The 16,892-nt window shown below is 40.7% G+C and overlaps 1 protein-coding gene across 14 annotated transcripts in view; it reads right to left on the bottom strand.

Annotated features, from left to right (window-relative positions):
* The window catches only part of CRACDL (CRACD like), a 66,103-nt gene that overhangs the window by 20,803 nt on the left and 28,408 nt on the right, over positions 1–16,892 (bottom strand). For all 14 annotated transcript variants that reach the window (XM_038143286.1, XM_038143276.1, XM_038143215.1 and 11 more), the window contains 5 exons: positions 7,349–7,425; positions 6,230–6,395; positions 3,192–3,327; positions 2,663–2,827; positions 1,972–2,040 (listed from right to left, as the gene is read on the bottom strand). In XM_038143286.1, coding sequence (XP_037999214.1) covers positions 1,972–2,040; positions 2,663–2,827; positions 3,192–3,327; positions 6,230–6,395; positions 7,349–7,415 — 603 coding nt within the window. In that variant the 5' untranslated portion in view covers positions 7,416–7,425. The remainder of the gene's footprint in view (positions 1–1,971; positions 2,041–2,662; positions 2,828–3,191; positions 3,328–6,229; positions 6,396–7,348; positions 7,426–16,892) is intronic.

Genomic DNA, 16,892 nt, shown 5'->3' on the forward strand with positions numbered 1-16,892 from the left:
ATCCACACCTTCTAATCATACTTTCTACTTAAGAAAAAGAAGTAGCTCAGACATGCTGAATAATGGATAATGGACGCTCTCATTAATTTTAACTCTACAATATCTGCAGTCTAGCAGTCAAACATGACTAATGTACAACAAACGATAGGTGGCTGCATTATACATTAGTACCTAACAGTGAATACATTGACATTTCAGCTCCATGATAAAAACACAGCACATGTTCTCTTTCAAAGCATGTCATTATTTGTCTGCCTTTCTTCTGGCTCCTGCTTTTCATTGAGAGCTTTGCATGTCTTCTCCTTGGCAGTGCTCAGTGTTGGCCATTACACCGGAAAATCCAAAATCTGGTTTCTTACTTAAATTTCAGCAGCCTAGTGAATGCCAGCTCTGAGCCAGCTGCAGAAGTTGTTTGTCCCACGAAGTTTGGCTTTGACAAAGCCTGCTGGGAAAGGAAAGAGCTGGCAGACCCCTTTCTCCAAATCTCATGTGCACATGGCTCAGTCATCCTTCAGCTGGTCGTGCTGGGTGGCACAAGGTGGGGGGCCAGGAGGAAATCCCATCCCCAAAGCCCAGACCGACGAGTTGTGATTCCTTTCTTCAATCCAGAAAAGCTGCCAAGACACAGCAAGGTGTCACTGCTGCCCAAAACCTCAGGACTGGATTGTGCAAAATTCCTCAGCCCTGTGAAATGGTCTTCTCTGACTTCTAGAACCAGGGCTAATTTCTCCGAAATGCCAGGTAGTAGATCCTGTGGTTTGGGAGGAAAGCCTTTAGATGGAGCTGCATTCTGGCTGTACTCTCAAACTGGCATGGGTTGAAGAGAACTCTGAGCTAAATGATGGGGCATGTGGAAAAAGCTAAACAGCTATGTAGTCACCGCCACGACTCAGGAGTCAGCAAGTGAGTCAGAAAGTAATGTTAATGGAACAACAGGGAGACATAAATCTTCTTTTAGTGAACATGCATCTGGACTGGGCACAATTACAGTGAGCCTGTAACAGCTTTCAAGAAATACTTCCTTCATGAGTTCTGTTGTTTTTATTTTAAGAATAATAACATTGCGCTGCATATAAGCAGTTTTTTCAAACAGCTTCACGTAGAATCTAAGAACTAAGGCCAGAAATCTTTCCTGAGCCCTGCTGCAGCTGGTCCTGAAATACATTTTGCATAATTACCAAGAAATGGTCAGCTCAGGACTAGCTTCTCTATTTCATTTCTGCAATTTCCTTCCACTCCTCCTCCTATTCCTAGAAAATGCTCTTCCCTCTACCCCCTGTGTTGTTTCCACCAGGACTCCAGCTGCAGACAGCTAAAAGGGACTCTTCAGAGCTTTCCAAAACAGCCCTTTAATCAGCCAGAAGGGCTGGCTTCTGATTGAAGAAAGCCAACCATGCGCCTATACTTGAGCTCTGAAAAACATCACTTCAGCAAAATTCCCAGCCAGAATCCAACTGAAGGCTGAACTCAGACTCCTAAGCAGCAATGTCAGCCACTATCATCAGGCAAACACTTTCTGTGTCAGTGTGAGGACACTTCATACTTAAAGCAGGGATTGGGCAGATTGCAGAGTTGTTCTCAACTCTTCAATGAACTTTCTCCCTTATCCTATGCATGCAACTCAAGCAGCCTTTACTGCAATTTCCCATCTTTGAAAAAATGGGTGCTGCTTCAGTGTCTAAATCTGGTTGGTTATGCTTGGAGATTAAATCATGTCTATAACGTTTGCTAAAGGATATGAGCTTTTCTAGAGACATTAATTATTATCAATGGGATAATAATGGCATGACTTTCATTGTTTTTTATGTTAGATAGACAGACATTAAAACAGCAAACAGACAGGCAGGCAATTACATGCATACAAAGTTGTTTTTTTGCAGCAGACAGGCAACAACATATTTTTTTTTAAATATTTATTTAAAAACTACTATGGGTAATTACTTGTCCCTTAATATATTTGGCAGAAGTTACCTGTTCTTCTTCTTCACTGCCTGTTCCAGCTAAACTCAAAGAGCTAAGGTGCTTGTGAGAGTCAGAGAACTGTGGGATGGAATGAGGAAGAGATTCAGTAAAAGATGACAAACAAGGTGGATATAATCGCAGAAATCATCTACACAAAGTGCACAAAGGTACTGACAATGTAAGTTGTTTTCTTCTACAGTCTTAGGAATTAGCAAGGACACTGCAAACATAAAGTGTAAGACAGGCAGATAAAGAATGAAATAATGTCTAAGAAAACTACCATTAAAAAAAAATCAGATTATTTTATGTTTCTTTTTCCAATGACAACCTATAAGAACATTAGAGACTTCTCTTATCAACACACTCAAGAGGGAATACAGATTTTTCAGCCTTATTTTTTTATGTCTGGAAGCTCTTTGTAGTCTCTGTAAAAAACATAGCATTCCCATGCATGTACACAATCACATACTCTCCTTCCTAGTTCTGCATTTTCTGGTGTGATATTTATGTTTTAACAGGAACACAGATTCTAAGTAGCTGTTTACAGAGAGAGAATGTTTTCCCAATTTGAGTAAGGTATTTCTGAATTGTTCAGAGGTAAAATAGGGATATGTAAAACCAAATACTTTATTCTACCATCCCCACATAGGTAAAAGAAGTCATTAAACACCCATTTTTTGTCAACGCTGGAACTACTCACTCTTGTTCTCATGCCTGAGCTTAGGCTTTCATGAAGCAAAGACATTTCTGGAGGGCTCCTGGGTAATCCATCATCTTCAGAACTGGTCCCGGCATCCTCTGCTCGCTTGGCATGAAGTCCAAAGGGAGGTGGAGGTCCCAATTTCATGGTAGGCTGGAGTTTCAGCTTCAGCGTGGCATAAAATACATTAGCTTATGATAGTGATGGAGGTTTCCCCAGAACATTTGTTAGCTGAGGTCAATGAGTTACCATTATTTTAACTTCACAACTGAATGATCCAGGGCACAGGACATCTGACTTTACACATTCTCTTAGGGAGCCAAATAAACTATCCATTTTTCAGCTATCATTTATGTAGAACCAAGAGGGATACTGCTGTCTAATTAACAAATGCAACATGTCATGTAAACTGTAGACAGATATTACTTACTAATCAAACATTCAACTACAAATACTATCCAAAAAAATCAAGCCTGGAAAGACATTCCATCTCTTGCATTTGAAAAAAAAATGATATTGTCTAAATTACCTGTAAAGCTCGAATCCGATCAGAAATGTTTTCTTGAGAAAACACTCTTACTGGCCTTGCAGGCTCTTGCCCAGTCTCAAGGATGAAAATGCTGTCATGCGACAGAGCTCTGCTTCCCATAATGCCTTTATGTGTCCTAGAATAATATAACAAATGAGTGAAAACATGCAAACTTTTTTTGCCATTTCTCTTAACTCAAGGGGTCTATTGAATGTGGAATGGGACACAGGGATGCACAGCATACATCACAAACAAGATTCCAGACTTCCCCATGAATACAGCCATTCAGGGTAATCTAAGTAACACCTTTTAAAACCAAAAAAAATTTGTAAGTGCTGTTACCTGTCACGTTAACGAACTGAATCAAGGTTAAAGACAGTTTAACCCCAGAAGACGAGTTATGTCTTATGAAAAAAAGCTACTGCCCCTTGGGTGGAAGCCAGCAGCTGGGTGGTGTCACAGTGCCACAGGCAAGCCCAGGTGCAAAATGGAGTTCACATGAACAAGTCTGTACTGAGACTTCTTACTAATGTAAGACCATGTCTTGCAAATGAGTTACCCTAGGAAGAATTACCCTAGAAGAATAAGTACCTTTTACTATCTAAATGTGGCACAGCATTTAATATATCTCAGCCATACAGATCATTAGCAAAAGCATTTCAGACAATGTAGTCCTTACATGGAATCCTTTGCACAAATCCTTAAAAGGTGTTGTGCTCTATAACAAGGTCCCTCAGATTTTCTCTTATGAGCCTGTGGGGCCCATTTCTTCATTGACAATCTTTGTGGCTTAGTTGGGGGAAGTAGGAGATGCTTTGTGGGCAGTTTCATATTCTGTTTTCTACTTCTGATGCATGTGTTACGTAACTTCTTTTGCAAATGGTGCATGTGGGGTATGAGCACTAGAGGAAGCCCACAGACAGACAGCTAGCTGCTAGGAGGTTCCTTGTCCTCATTTTCCTCAGCTTAGCTCGTGCCCTGACTGAGAAGAGACAAGAAATGTGTACACAAAACATTTTTTAAGAATACGTTTTTCAAATTTTTTTAATCAGGGCGCTATGAAAGGGTAAATGAGTGCAGAATAGATAATTGTTTGGGTTTATGTAACTATCAAGTGAATTGAGCAGAAAAGAAAAAAGAACTGTATTTCTGGATCCTAGATACTGTCATAGGGACATTGAAGACAAACAAACAATCATGGCAGACAGTAACATTTTCCCCATAGTGGCTGCTATAAATATGTTTGATAAAACAATAGCAGGAAAGACCTGATCTACATTCTTGCTGCAGAAGGAAGGAAAGCCTGCTACATGTGCTTAACGCATTAGAGACATTAGAAGAACAATTTTTCTCAGTGCAAATGTGATCCCTGCAAAGCATCCAAGGTCAGACAGATCTATAGTAATTTGCAGAGTAGGTGCCAGTCAAGGCTGCAGTGGTGCCCCATGCACCAGCACTCAACCAGGGCGGCAGCCACACAGGCAGTGTCACTGCATGGGCACATTTATCCAGTATTCCATCCTCATTTCCTCTTTCTAGCACGTATCCCTCCCAGACGCATAATGGAGGTACCCTGCATGTCTCCTCAGATTAAGAGTGTTCAAATTAATTTTCCTTCCTTTCAAATAATTTCCTGGTCTTTGTCTGTCCAAATAAATATTAAGAAACAATCATGTAACAACGCTTCAGGTTACAGCACAGGAATATGGCCAGAACAGCCAGAGATGGCACCCACTCAGACATGACCTTGTTAAGGTACACAGGGGGGACAGCACTTCACACCACCTGGCGCTGCCAGCTCAGAACTCTGAGGGCTTCATGTTGGACTAACTAACATTACTATTGCCAATGCCATGAAAGCAAAAAGAAAAAAAAAAAAAAAACAAAAAAAAAACCAAAAAAAAAACCTAAACCATCAAAGAAAAAAAAAAAAAAAAGATTGTTAATATTGTCTTTTGGTTGTTTGGCGCTGTCTGGTGGCCACATCGAATAATGTCATTTTAAATGGCCGGGATGGTTTCCTTTCCCATTCCTGGGCACAGCAGCACCCCTTGCTTGAGGACCAGGAGGCTTGTTCTGAGAGGTACAACATCCACCAATGCAAAGACTTGCTCTTCAGTCCAGCTCTCTGTCCAGAGATAGATCTGAACTGAAATAGCTGAATATTTGGACTGGGTTTCTCATGGCCACTTTTCATATTGAGTAACGTGAAGACAGGGTTTTCAGAGGCAAAGAGGTACACAGGATGGGACTCATCTGGTCTAACTTCAGACATCAAATTGCAGCTATTTACAATGGAGGTGGCTATCTCAGGCTTCTGTTTACATTCAGTGGGGAGGTATAGGCACTTTCAGAGCCTATTTCATGCATAAGGATGATACTATCTTTGTTAGTAATGCTGACTTCTCTCTGATTATAAAAGGCAGCTGGTAACTAACTATCCCTGTCCATGGCAGAGAGTTTGGAACTGGATGATCTCTAAAGACCCTTCCAACTCATACTATTCTATGAATCTATGGTTCTAGAACCATATGCAGACATTTTTACTTTGGTCAGATGAATCCCATGTATACAGAGGAAAAGAAGGCTTCAGAGCCTCTGGATCCTGCTGATTTCAGTTGCAGTCATCCCATTACTCCTTCCTGCTTTCAAACTCTGGCATAAATGGTTGGTCATCTAACCTTCTCTAACAATCCTTAGTAGTTACATTTCAGGGGCATAACACAATCCTGGTAGGATATAAACCGATTACCTAATTCATTTTTGAAGATGGGAATTACATTATTTTGAAATTATAACCCAAGGCTTATTTATGATTAAATTAAATCTTTCTTCATTAATATTTCTTGCTACATCCCACTCAATTCCCTTCTGATTTGCCTTGCATCAACCATTTCCATTTGTACTTTCCTGAGAAAAGCAACTATTTGAAAACACAGCATTATGAACAAGGGGAGGAGGCAATTTTGAGCTGTCTTTAATCTACAGACATTGTAGCAATTTTGCATTTGTTTACCAAACAGAGTCCAAAGACTTACTCAAGTTCATCTTCAGAATCATAACTAGTGCGCATGTCACGAGAGGCTGCGACATCATTTGTTGACTGGCACAACTTCAGACTGCTGCTCACAGAAGATGATGTCTCTTTTCTTTTCTTTTTACCAAAAAACTTTTTGAAAGATTTGAACTTAGATTTTTTCTTCCCTAAGTGAAGAAACATAAAGAAGATGCGACCAGAAGCATGTGCAAATTTTTGAACAAAAACATTTCTTTGCAATTTTTTGCATAAGTGGATTTTTTCCTGGAAAATGTAACACAGTCCACTGTTGTATTAATGTCTTTCAAGACTGTACAGATAGTATGAAATTACTGTTATCTTGGAGAATGGATTACAATGTTTATAAGACATACGAAATAACCAGTGGTGTAGAATCATTCCTAATAGAGTTTGTACTTGCCTCTTGAGGTGATTAAACTGTGAAGGAAAAATTTTGTCTTAACTGCCTAGGATATGAAAAAGAAATTATTACTTGGAAACCTTTGTTCAGCAAGCTAAATAGTGATGATAAGAGCAAGGCTACCAAAACCAATTTAAATGTAGAAAAGGCATACATAGGTGAATGCACAGTATTAGGAGGCTAATGCTGTTAAAATGTTTGGTTTATAATACATCGAGAATATTTTTAATGCTGATTACAAGATTCAATTACAAGATCACAAAGTATTCATCTAGGAATCAAGCAATAACCTTGAAAAGCAATTCTAGTCTGCTCAGTGAGGAAAGACCTAAATTAGGATCAATTGCAGCTCTGTGAAGGAAACTATTTCAAATTAAATCAGTGTTTTCCACAAGAATTCCAACAACTTGGGCCTGGTCTGTTTAAGTTGACATGACAGTACTGCAAAGCATCCCTGTCAGTATTTCATTCTCTTGGATCTTGTTGGGCAAAAAAGTTAGCTTGGTCACAGGATGATACAAAAATCTTATTTCAAGCCTCTGAAAATGCTGAAAACATGTGACAGCTCTTGGAAAAGGGTGAAGAGAAAGGCAGAATGAGTTCTCTAAATAAACAAATTCACTTCTATGATAGAGCTAAGGCATAAAAGCTCAAGAAGTTACAGCACTTTTCATTCTCCAAGGAAGGGAGAAATTATACCTGAATTGTCCTCTCCATCTCCTTCAGCTTCTCTCATCTTAGGGTCCATTGTCCTTGAGGAACTCATGTGGCAATCACTAAAGGAATACAAAAAGTGTTAGTTGTATCAACAAAATAACAGCACTTCACTATATATGTGTACACATACATAAGGCAAGTTGCTAAAATATAAAGGTACAGAATAGAATATTATGTGTATGTTTACATAATATATGTCTCCATACATGTCTAAACATATGTGTGTGTATATTATATATATATATAAATATACATAATATATAAAAATATCCCATATGGTACTTATTAGGCTGTAGAGAGGTATAACAGATTACAGAGACTATTTCCACTTCAGAAGGCAATAGTGTATGACAGTTTAGTCGACCAGTCCCTCCTGTCTCAAGACTGACTTTGGTGAATTCTTGAATGCTTCTAAAAATATGTATTAGGGGAGGTGGGCTTATTTGTTTCTCCCTTTCTCAGCCCATTTAGGTGCAGAGACAAAATGACAAAATTACAGCATTTGAGCAAGTGTACAAGTAACAACAGTTGAGAACCCCATGTATTTTCCCCTTATTTATATTGAATTTGGAGTATCTTACAGATTGTGGTTTTTCTTCTTTCTAAAGAAACTTGGGGGAAGGTAGTGATTCTTTCCATTCCTTTCTTTTTGGATAGATAACAGAGTTAGGGAGAATTAGTAACAGTAAAGTAAATATAAAACAACTGATTTTATTTTCTTCTCTCTTCTTTATTTTTCAGAAGCAAAATATTACTTTGCTTATTAAGGTTCCTAAACTAAAAATAATTGCAAAACTGCATATGTCCAAAGCCTGAAGACAATTTATTTGTAATTTAAATTATATTTCTGGTGCATAGTCTGTTTGTGCTCTCTTTTCTTCATCTGGAGAGCCGTAATTTCATGGTCAAGGTGAAAGTCATGGATGCCATTGATTGGATAGTGAGTTAAATGCCGTAGAGTCACTCCTTGGGCTGTAACGGTGGCAGATGCTCATGCCACAACCTGCATGGGAGGGTGAGTAGACTGTGGCTGTTTTGATCCACTGAAGTACCAGGAGACTAAAGAAATAAGGCTTGAAAATCCAACAAGGCAGTGAAATGGAAATGAAACCTTTATTACTCAAATCTAAAACACAACACAACACATCACCTGAGCCACCTGCAGCCACTTGGGCTGGGCCACAGTGCAGGGCTGCAGAACAGCCACAGCAAAGGCACCTCTACTGCCTGGCAGCTCCAGGGCTGCTGCACCAGACAGACCCATAGCTTGGGTGTGAAACACCCACTAGCACCACCCACCAGGTACCAAATCAGAATTACCACAAACATGAGGGTGAGCAACTTTTGATCAAGGGCATCTGCCTGAAGTATGGAGAATTAATAAGGAACTTACCCTAGGAAAAAAAAAAGGATGAGTGTGGTGAGGCACTGGAACAGGTTGCCCAGAGAAGCTGTGGATACCCCACCCCTAGAAGTGGTCAAGGTCAGGCTGGATGAGGCTTTGAGCAACCCAGTCTAGTAGAGGGTGTCCCTGCCTATGGCAGGGAGGTTGGAACTAGGTGTTCTTTAAGGTCCATTTCAACACAAACAATTCTGTGATCTAGGATACCTTTATTTTTAAAGTAAATGTCCACTGGGAGGTGACAGATAAATATGTATTGTGGGCTGAGACATACCCAGTCCATTGTTAAACAGGGTGTCTCAGATTCCTGCTGTCACGTTGCAGTAGCAATGGCAGGAAAGTAAATCAGTATCTTTAAAGCTTCAGCTGTTATATGCATGCCCTGTAAGCTACACACATCCAGAAGTGGGATTCTACAGGCTCTGTGTAAATTGTGGATGACATAACTCACATCCCCATCTGTGGTTCATTGGCATCAGCCTGCTGCATTCAGCTGCACTCAGGTGAGGGTATATTATTTTTTTATCCAAATGTTTGTATGCCATACTTCACTAGTTCTCAATAGCAAAGCCACTGGGGGATAAACCCCCACACAGTGACAATGTTTGTTGGAAACATGCAGGCAAGTATAAACATGTTCCCTCTGGCAAAATTCAATCAGATAGTATATTATATTCCTGACAAACCTATTATGTTCCTGTCCCAAACCTTGGCAGCCAAATTTCTAGAGAATAAAACCAATTAAAAAAAAAAAAAAAAGTTAGCTCCACCATAATGCAGGCAAAGATTACTGTGATTTATTTTGTGACATCTGAGGTCACAAAGAGTGTTTCCATTGGATGCTTCAAACATTGAGGGACACTAATATGTGACCAGGGGTGCAGCATAAATCTCCTCACTTAGAGGAAACAGAAGGACATTGAACCTCGAATGGGCTCTCTTCTTGCCAGTCAAGCATTTTGAAGCAAGATCCTCACTCCCTTTCTTTCCTCATGCAGCAATTCTTCAGGCCCACCACGTTTTTGCTGTTTCCTCACATTATTTAAGATTGTGTGTCTTACCCAGAGGAAGGCAGCCCTCCACTATTGTGTCTCTTGCAAGGAGAGAGACAGGGCTGGAGCCTTGGCTTGTGAGAAGGAAGGAGGTGCTTGGCCACTGCATCTGTATGTGGTCCTCATATTCTGTCACCCCTGGAATCCTGGAGATTTGGTTATGTGGGGAAATCAAATTCCTATGTTAAGGGAAGATGCAGGTCAATGTGCATCATTATTTTATATTACTTGTTCTGGATATGACCCATCCTGGGCCAATGCTGGCCTGTTGCTGAAGGAGTTGTTCCACTCAAAAGAGCAAGATAAAACAACTGAAAAAACCATTTGGAGCTGACCTAGTGGCAAGGGGAAGTTGAGCTGTCTGGCCTCACATTGATCCTGGTTGGGATTGTTATAATCAGAAAGAGTAACTCCCAAGGTGTGACTAGAGCTTGTGAGGAGACGAGTAAATTGAACTAAAGTACAGGAATGTAGACAGAGACCAGAGTAACATACAGTGACTACTAGAAAAGATTTTAAAGGATACTGCTGAGGTACAGGGGAATAACTCTCCAGAATCTTAGTATTATTTTTATTATTATTATTATTATTATTATGAAAAATAGTAGCAAGTGTATTTGTGGACCCAGCTGCCTCTAACATCTGCAACTATTTTAAGGATCACTTGTCAGAGTGACAAAGAGAAAATCAAAAAGATCTTGTATTACCTAGGGGTTCTAAATTTGTCCAGTATGTAAATGATTTGTTCCTTACCAGCAAAACACACAAATAGTGTTTGAAAGAGACTATTTTTCCATGTACTGCTTTATCCAGGGATTTCTTTGTTTAAGGACCTTCTTGAGAGATGCCCAACTCAGGCTGTATGCTATTACTAAAAAGTACTTTTAAAATACTTTTACAGAGGAATCTGTCTTTCAGCTCATTGATTGAGCAGAAACCTAATCAAACCCAGTCATTATGGCTGGCATGTGTAATTTCTATAACACCAGGTCCTACCACTGCTGCCAGAGTCATCCCTAGACAGCTCAGTGTCACCTGGGGAAAAACCTGGCTGCTTTGCTGTGGGAGAGCTGCCAAAGAGACCCAAGCTGTGTGCAGGGACGAAGCTTGTCCAGGTGAGATAACTTCGGAGTGAGGCAGAAAGCAACACAAGGTGCAGGTCAGAGGCACCTGTGTGCAGGAGACACTGGGCACACATACCAGTGGCCTCAACATCCTGGGCAGGAGCCCAGACCCTCAGCAAGGAAATGGTTATTTTAAATTGTGGTAAATAAATCCTGTAAGTTTGGGCCGGGTAAGCAGTACTAGGTTTGAAGTGGGGTGACTGTAAGGCTTTTAATAAAAACTGCCTCTCAATTCATCATGCCATTATAAGGATTTGGGTTTCAGTTCAAAAGACAAGTTTCCAGCCCAAACCCAGGGTTTGGTGTGACTGTCCCAGGCCAATGGTGGCTGACACAGAGGAGGAGGTGACAGCAGCCCTTGCAGCAGTCACTACGTTGTGCAAACATACACCATGACAAGGGCAGTGAGGTGCAGCCACCCGCTCCATACCAAGGATGCAGGAAGAGTTTTCTGCCTTCTATTACCAAAGGGAGATTTGTTTGCATCAAAGGATGAATGGACACATGTTTCCTTAACCCGAGAAGGGCACGGGGTGGAGGGGAATCAGAAGGCAGCAGAGAGAACTGGAAGAACTTGCAAAATGCTTCTGGGCAGTGTGCTGGTGTTCAAGTTTTCAGAAAAATGCTCAAAAGCCAACAGATTCATTTTTAGCAAATCCTGGTTTTGAGCAAACACTGAAGCTGACACTTAGCCACTTACTTAAGAACTTTGCCAAGTGGTGGTTTCCATTAGAGCAATATCCCAAGACAGTGTGAAGAAATACTGGTCCTTGCTGAGCATCCAGCAGATGCCAGAGATCCCTCTGTGATGCTCTGCAAACCAAGTACTGCCTGACTATGTGTCTCACCAAACCTAGCTTTAGACAATCACATTCATTTCTACCTTAAACTTTACTGTGTTGTTTTTATTATCATGGGGGAAGCTGGGCTTCCTTTTAAATGTTTCATTTGGTGAAAACACTGGTTTCCACCACTAGGAGATAATCCCTAGTGGTTTTTTTCCCCAAATATATAAACTTAGAGAATCATACTATCTGTATCTTCCCTTTTCCTTTCAGTATAATGTATTTAAATGGTGTCTTTAGGCAGATTTTCAATCTTTCATGCCTTTTCCTCAACATCTGTAATAAGCCTTTCTGTATTAATACATTCATCAAAGGAAAGATTTGATAAAACACGATACTTAAAAGGAGAAACAAAAAAATCTAGAGTTTACCTTTGACATGACTGTAACTGCTTGTCATTTCCCTGATGTAAACAGAGATTGCAGTTTTTGCTCTGGAACTGAGTTTTTTCACCCTCAAAGCTTTGTTTAAAATCTATAATGGTCTACAAGCTTAAGAGCTGTGCAACAAAATACTGACAAAATCCAGCAGCTTTGAATTTGGCACCCACTGGGAGGGATGGCATTCATTGTGCACTTATGCTTGGATCTAGAGGCTCGGCTGCTGAGCTTTCTCATTTCCAGTTTCCCCAAGGATTTACTGAAGTCCATCACTTAATTAAATCATCCTGTGATCTGAAAACTCAGCAGGATTTTCATCCTAAAGAAGTAACCTGCATTGGTTCTTCCTTGTTAGTAAGAACAAGATTTACCACACCACTGGCAGTCACACCCTTTTCCTCCCTTCTTTTTCCACATAGTATATGTGGTTCTTTTCACAATGGAATACTAGAGATACTTGGTTTATCAATTTATTATGAGTTTTCATAAGCCAAATATAATGTCTGGTGACAAATTGCTAAATATTACCTGTTTATGACAGTATTTTTGCTACATTGGACTTTTCCCAGCAGAGACTTTTTTCACTTTCCTTCTTCCTTCCTAGGTCCTTTCCAGATAAGCTGAGATACAAGAAATAAATCTGAGACTATGCCACTGCAGAGAATAGAGATGGAATATAGCATCACAAGTTGTTTTTTCCCTTCTTATCCCTTCCAAATGCCAATACACTCAAAAGTGTGTATCCAAAAACCAACAGCAATTTACATCTTTCATTTCTCTTTTGTATAAGAATATCCCTTTTCTAGTACAAACACGAGGAGTTGAAAAATCTGAATTTAGGGAAATGATTTCACATGAGACGAAGAGCTGTCCTTTGCTCAGTACATCACAATATACACTAACATTCCCACTGGTATTACACAGCCTTGAAGATTTGGGGGGGGGAGAGGGGCGAGAAAAAGAAGAAGATAAAGCAGGGATTCTGGGGATATAAAGAAAACCCAAATGCTCAGAGATACTCCTCTAGCTGAGAGAGTGACCAACCCAAAACCATCCGAAGTGCCAGGACCAAAGACTAAGGCAGCCTTTTCTCATCCTCCCCCTTTCTAAGGACTCAGACCTGAAATGAAGGCACCATCCAGAGGCCACACAGCCTCTTCTCCTGTCACTTGGACTGCAGAAACGGGACAGCTCACAGCTTCCAGAGGGAGCAAGCCCAGAGTGCCTGCCATGGTCCTCTGCCATCCCAGGCACATCAGCAGTGCTTTCACAACCCTGGGGGCGCTCCAGCTCTCTGGCATGTGCACCAGCAAGAGCACCACCCGGACACTGCCCCAGGGTGCCATGCCTTGGCATAGCACAGGTTCAAAAGTGTGTTGTGATCACCTGCCTCCCACACAAAGCTTTGTCTCTGCAGCCAGGGGAGACCTTGTGCTGAAAACATTGTGCAGGGTGTGGCAGAAGGAAGTGTAGGGCAGCGGGCAGGTATTCACACAGCTCAAGAAACCCTGCTGTTCAACACAACTCTCTGCTCAGACCTCCTCCTGCTAACAGAGATCACTGTCCCCTCCTTTCAAACTCTCAAACAACTTTCAGTGCTCCCAAGTGACAATGCTTGAGCCTAGCCAAAACTAAATCTCTCACAGTACATCCCATTATAAAATCATTTCCAAAGGGCAGCCATCATCCTGAACTTTTCTTTCTAAGATAAACCTGCAAGAGGTCTAAAAAGCACAGGGAAATGCTCCCCCTGAGCTAGCACAGCACATATGAGCCCAGATATTAGGAGTGTCCACATGAGTGAAGTGCAGCTCTCTGGGAATCTTATTAGTCTGTATGAACACATCCAAAAAGCTCATAAAAAGGACAGGAGATTTCATAACAACTGCAACACCATTTCCAAAACCATACATTTTCCTGCCTCAGACCTCTCATTAGATCAAAGGAGTTTCACTTTTCATTTTTTATTTGGTCTCCAATTTTTAAATCAAGAGAATAAATGCACCTGAGTGCTTGCTTACCTACACACGGCCATCCTAGAAGCTTTATCCAGAGTGCCAGCACTGGGACTGAGTGGTCATTCTGCCTTTCTACCATATGTCAGCATCTCCACAGTGTCTGTACATATTCTAGCTGCATCCTCATCATTTATGAATTATTAAAAATAATTTACCCAGAGAAGACATTTTCTGAGAAAAGACATTTTCTGCACTGGTTTGTACAACCAAGTCTAAATAAAATATAAAAAATAAACTTCATGCCAAACCAGGAAGAAAAACACCCTTTCACTTTTTGTATACAACTATGCCATTTGTTTTCAAAATTGGGCTGACAATCATCTCCTTCCATTTTGTTCAACTGATGTGTATCAGTAAACAAAAAGTACTGCTTTGCAAAGTCTATGACTTCATGTGTTCTTTGCTGTTAGCATTTTATACTGATGCCCATGAGAACATCAATCAAATGTGGTATTTTCACAAATGGTTGGCTGTCTAAATGATAGTTTGCTATCCATTTTCGTCTGTCTCTCACTGAAGCTGGTACACTTTACCCATCTTTTCTTATCTGCATTATTGGCTAATAAAAGGCTTTGTTTCCTTGCTTGTGGCTAACACTTATCTCCAGCTAATGCAATGCTTGTAGCATGCTCTTGTGTTAAAAGAAAATTTGCATAATGCACAACCACGTTGGTGTGGTGAAAGCCTATGAGCCACTCCTCATACTCAGAGCAAGGCTGGCTCAAGTGTCTTTGCTGCCAGCATCCTCTCCATGGCTGCATGAGTCCTAGGCCAGCATCCAGGTGAGAACACGCATCCTGAACATAAAGTCAACGTCCTTCTCTTTTAAAACTCTGCCAGCTCAGGATCCTCTAATCCTCTTCCCACTCACTGTCATAATGAATAGAGCTAGCTGTGAGTGATTTGCCCTTTCTCTCAGAAATAACTAATAAAAGTCAGTTGCACCAGCACATGTCTCTTCCAATGCTGTTCTTTGCACCAGAGTTTGTGGATGGAGGTGGAAGAATACCAAGCTGTGCCACAAGGACCAGCAATGTGTAACTATTGACATAGTGCTGCCCCTTTGCATCAGGCCTTGCCTTTGCAGTACTCGCATCGATCACTCAAATTCCTGTTACATACGATGTAAACATAAGGTGGTGCTGGACGTCCCTGTGATCACTGAGAAGACACATCAAGGGATGTCATGTAATAAAATACCTGCTAAAAGGAAGACTGGATAGGGGAGGAAGGATAAAGTTTGCTGCATAGGCTTCAAGCCCGAGCCTTTGTGCAAACAGGGCAAGGCCTGCCATGAATAGCAGGTGAGGTTTTAGGGACTATAACAGAGAACTATTCCCAATTCTTCAAGGGTTTTCTGGGCATTCAGTTGTTTTCAGTCTTCCACTGCTGCTGGGCAGTGTGTATTTTCCTTTGCCTAACCAGCCCAAATTACCCTCTGATGCATCTGCCCCTGCTATTCCAAAGGCTGTGCAGATTCTCATCAGATCCTCATCAGCCCTCCTGCCATGCCCTGGCCAAGAGCACATTCCTTTCTCTATTACAAGCACAGTGCATTTCCAAGAGATGGGAGGGAGAGGTAAAACCCTTCATTTTCTACCTCTTTTTTCCCCCCCAAGAATTAATAGTCCTTCCTTCCCTCAGCATTTCTGAGAGGTGAGAATAAAATAAACTTTCCTCCCAAGCAGTTTGTGAGGAGTGGGATTTTTATTTTTTAAAACAGTGCATTGCTACAGAACATACAAAAAAAGAGGTCAGAAGGCATTACTAGGGCTGCCCAGTCTGGTGTCCTGGATAGTGGAGGGAATTAGCTGTTCCAGAAGGGTGAAGGGAACTTTCTTCCTTGATAGAACCCAGTAACTTGAAGGTATACACCTCCACAAAGGTCACACTTGTTCACAGAAAAAGCCTTAGCTTGACTTGCATGCTTTCTTTAAACAAACAAAAAACCCCAACAAACCAAAACCAAAGCAAAGCAAACAACCACATAAAAGAATTACAGGAAGGGGGGTGGGGGGAGGAGTCTGCATGGGCAAAAGAATAAAGCAAACTCATGTGAAATGTCTTATTCCTATGCAGTAATCCTTCTTTCTTGTTTTCAGTCTTTTACTTTTTGTGATTTAATAGAGGGGCCAGGAGATTTATTCCACCAACATGGAAGGCATGATTATTAGAACTGTTAAAGTAAAAAAGCCACATTGGCTCTCCTTCTTCCTCAGCATTTAGGGATAATAAAGGCATAGCTGTTTTATACAAAGACACAAGATCTCCCCTAGCTAGCTGCCTACCAGAGATCCTGTGCCATATTTATGAGCACAAACAGCTCAGTACACTACCAGACTTTTAGGTTTCTACCAGCCATTTTTATTGATAGAAGCACAATCTGTATTTTTAACTAATATTGAGTATTTACATAGAGTATTTTGCTAATAATGTTCTGAAGAAGGTCATACATTTTTACAATAGCAGGCTAACATCACTCAGAGTCAAGTGTCAGTGAAGTATTAAAAATTCACTGTGCTTCTCCTTGAAAAGCAAAAGAAAATAAAGTAAAAGGCCTTTCTTTAGTTAAAACAAAATTACATTTGATTCTACATATTGCAATTGCAATTACTGTTGAATTCAGCACTGGGAACATTCCTGAAGCTATTTCACAAAAATAATTACACCAGGTCTTTTGGTATTCAGAATGAGTAGAAATATCA

The sequence above is a fragment of the Motacilla alba genome, chromosome 1, assembly GCF_015832195.1.
Source record: "Motacilla alba alba isolate MOTALB_02 chromosome 1, Motacilla_alba_V1.0_pri, whole genome shotgun sequence".
Taxonomy (NCBI): Eukaryota; Metazoa; Chordata; class Aves; order Passeriformes; family Motacillidae; genus Motacilla; species Motacilla alba.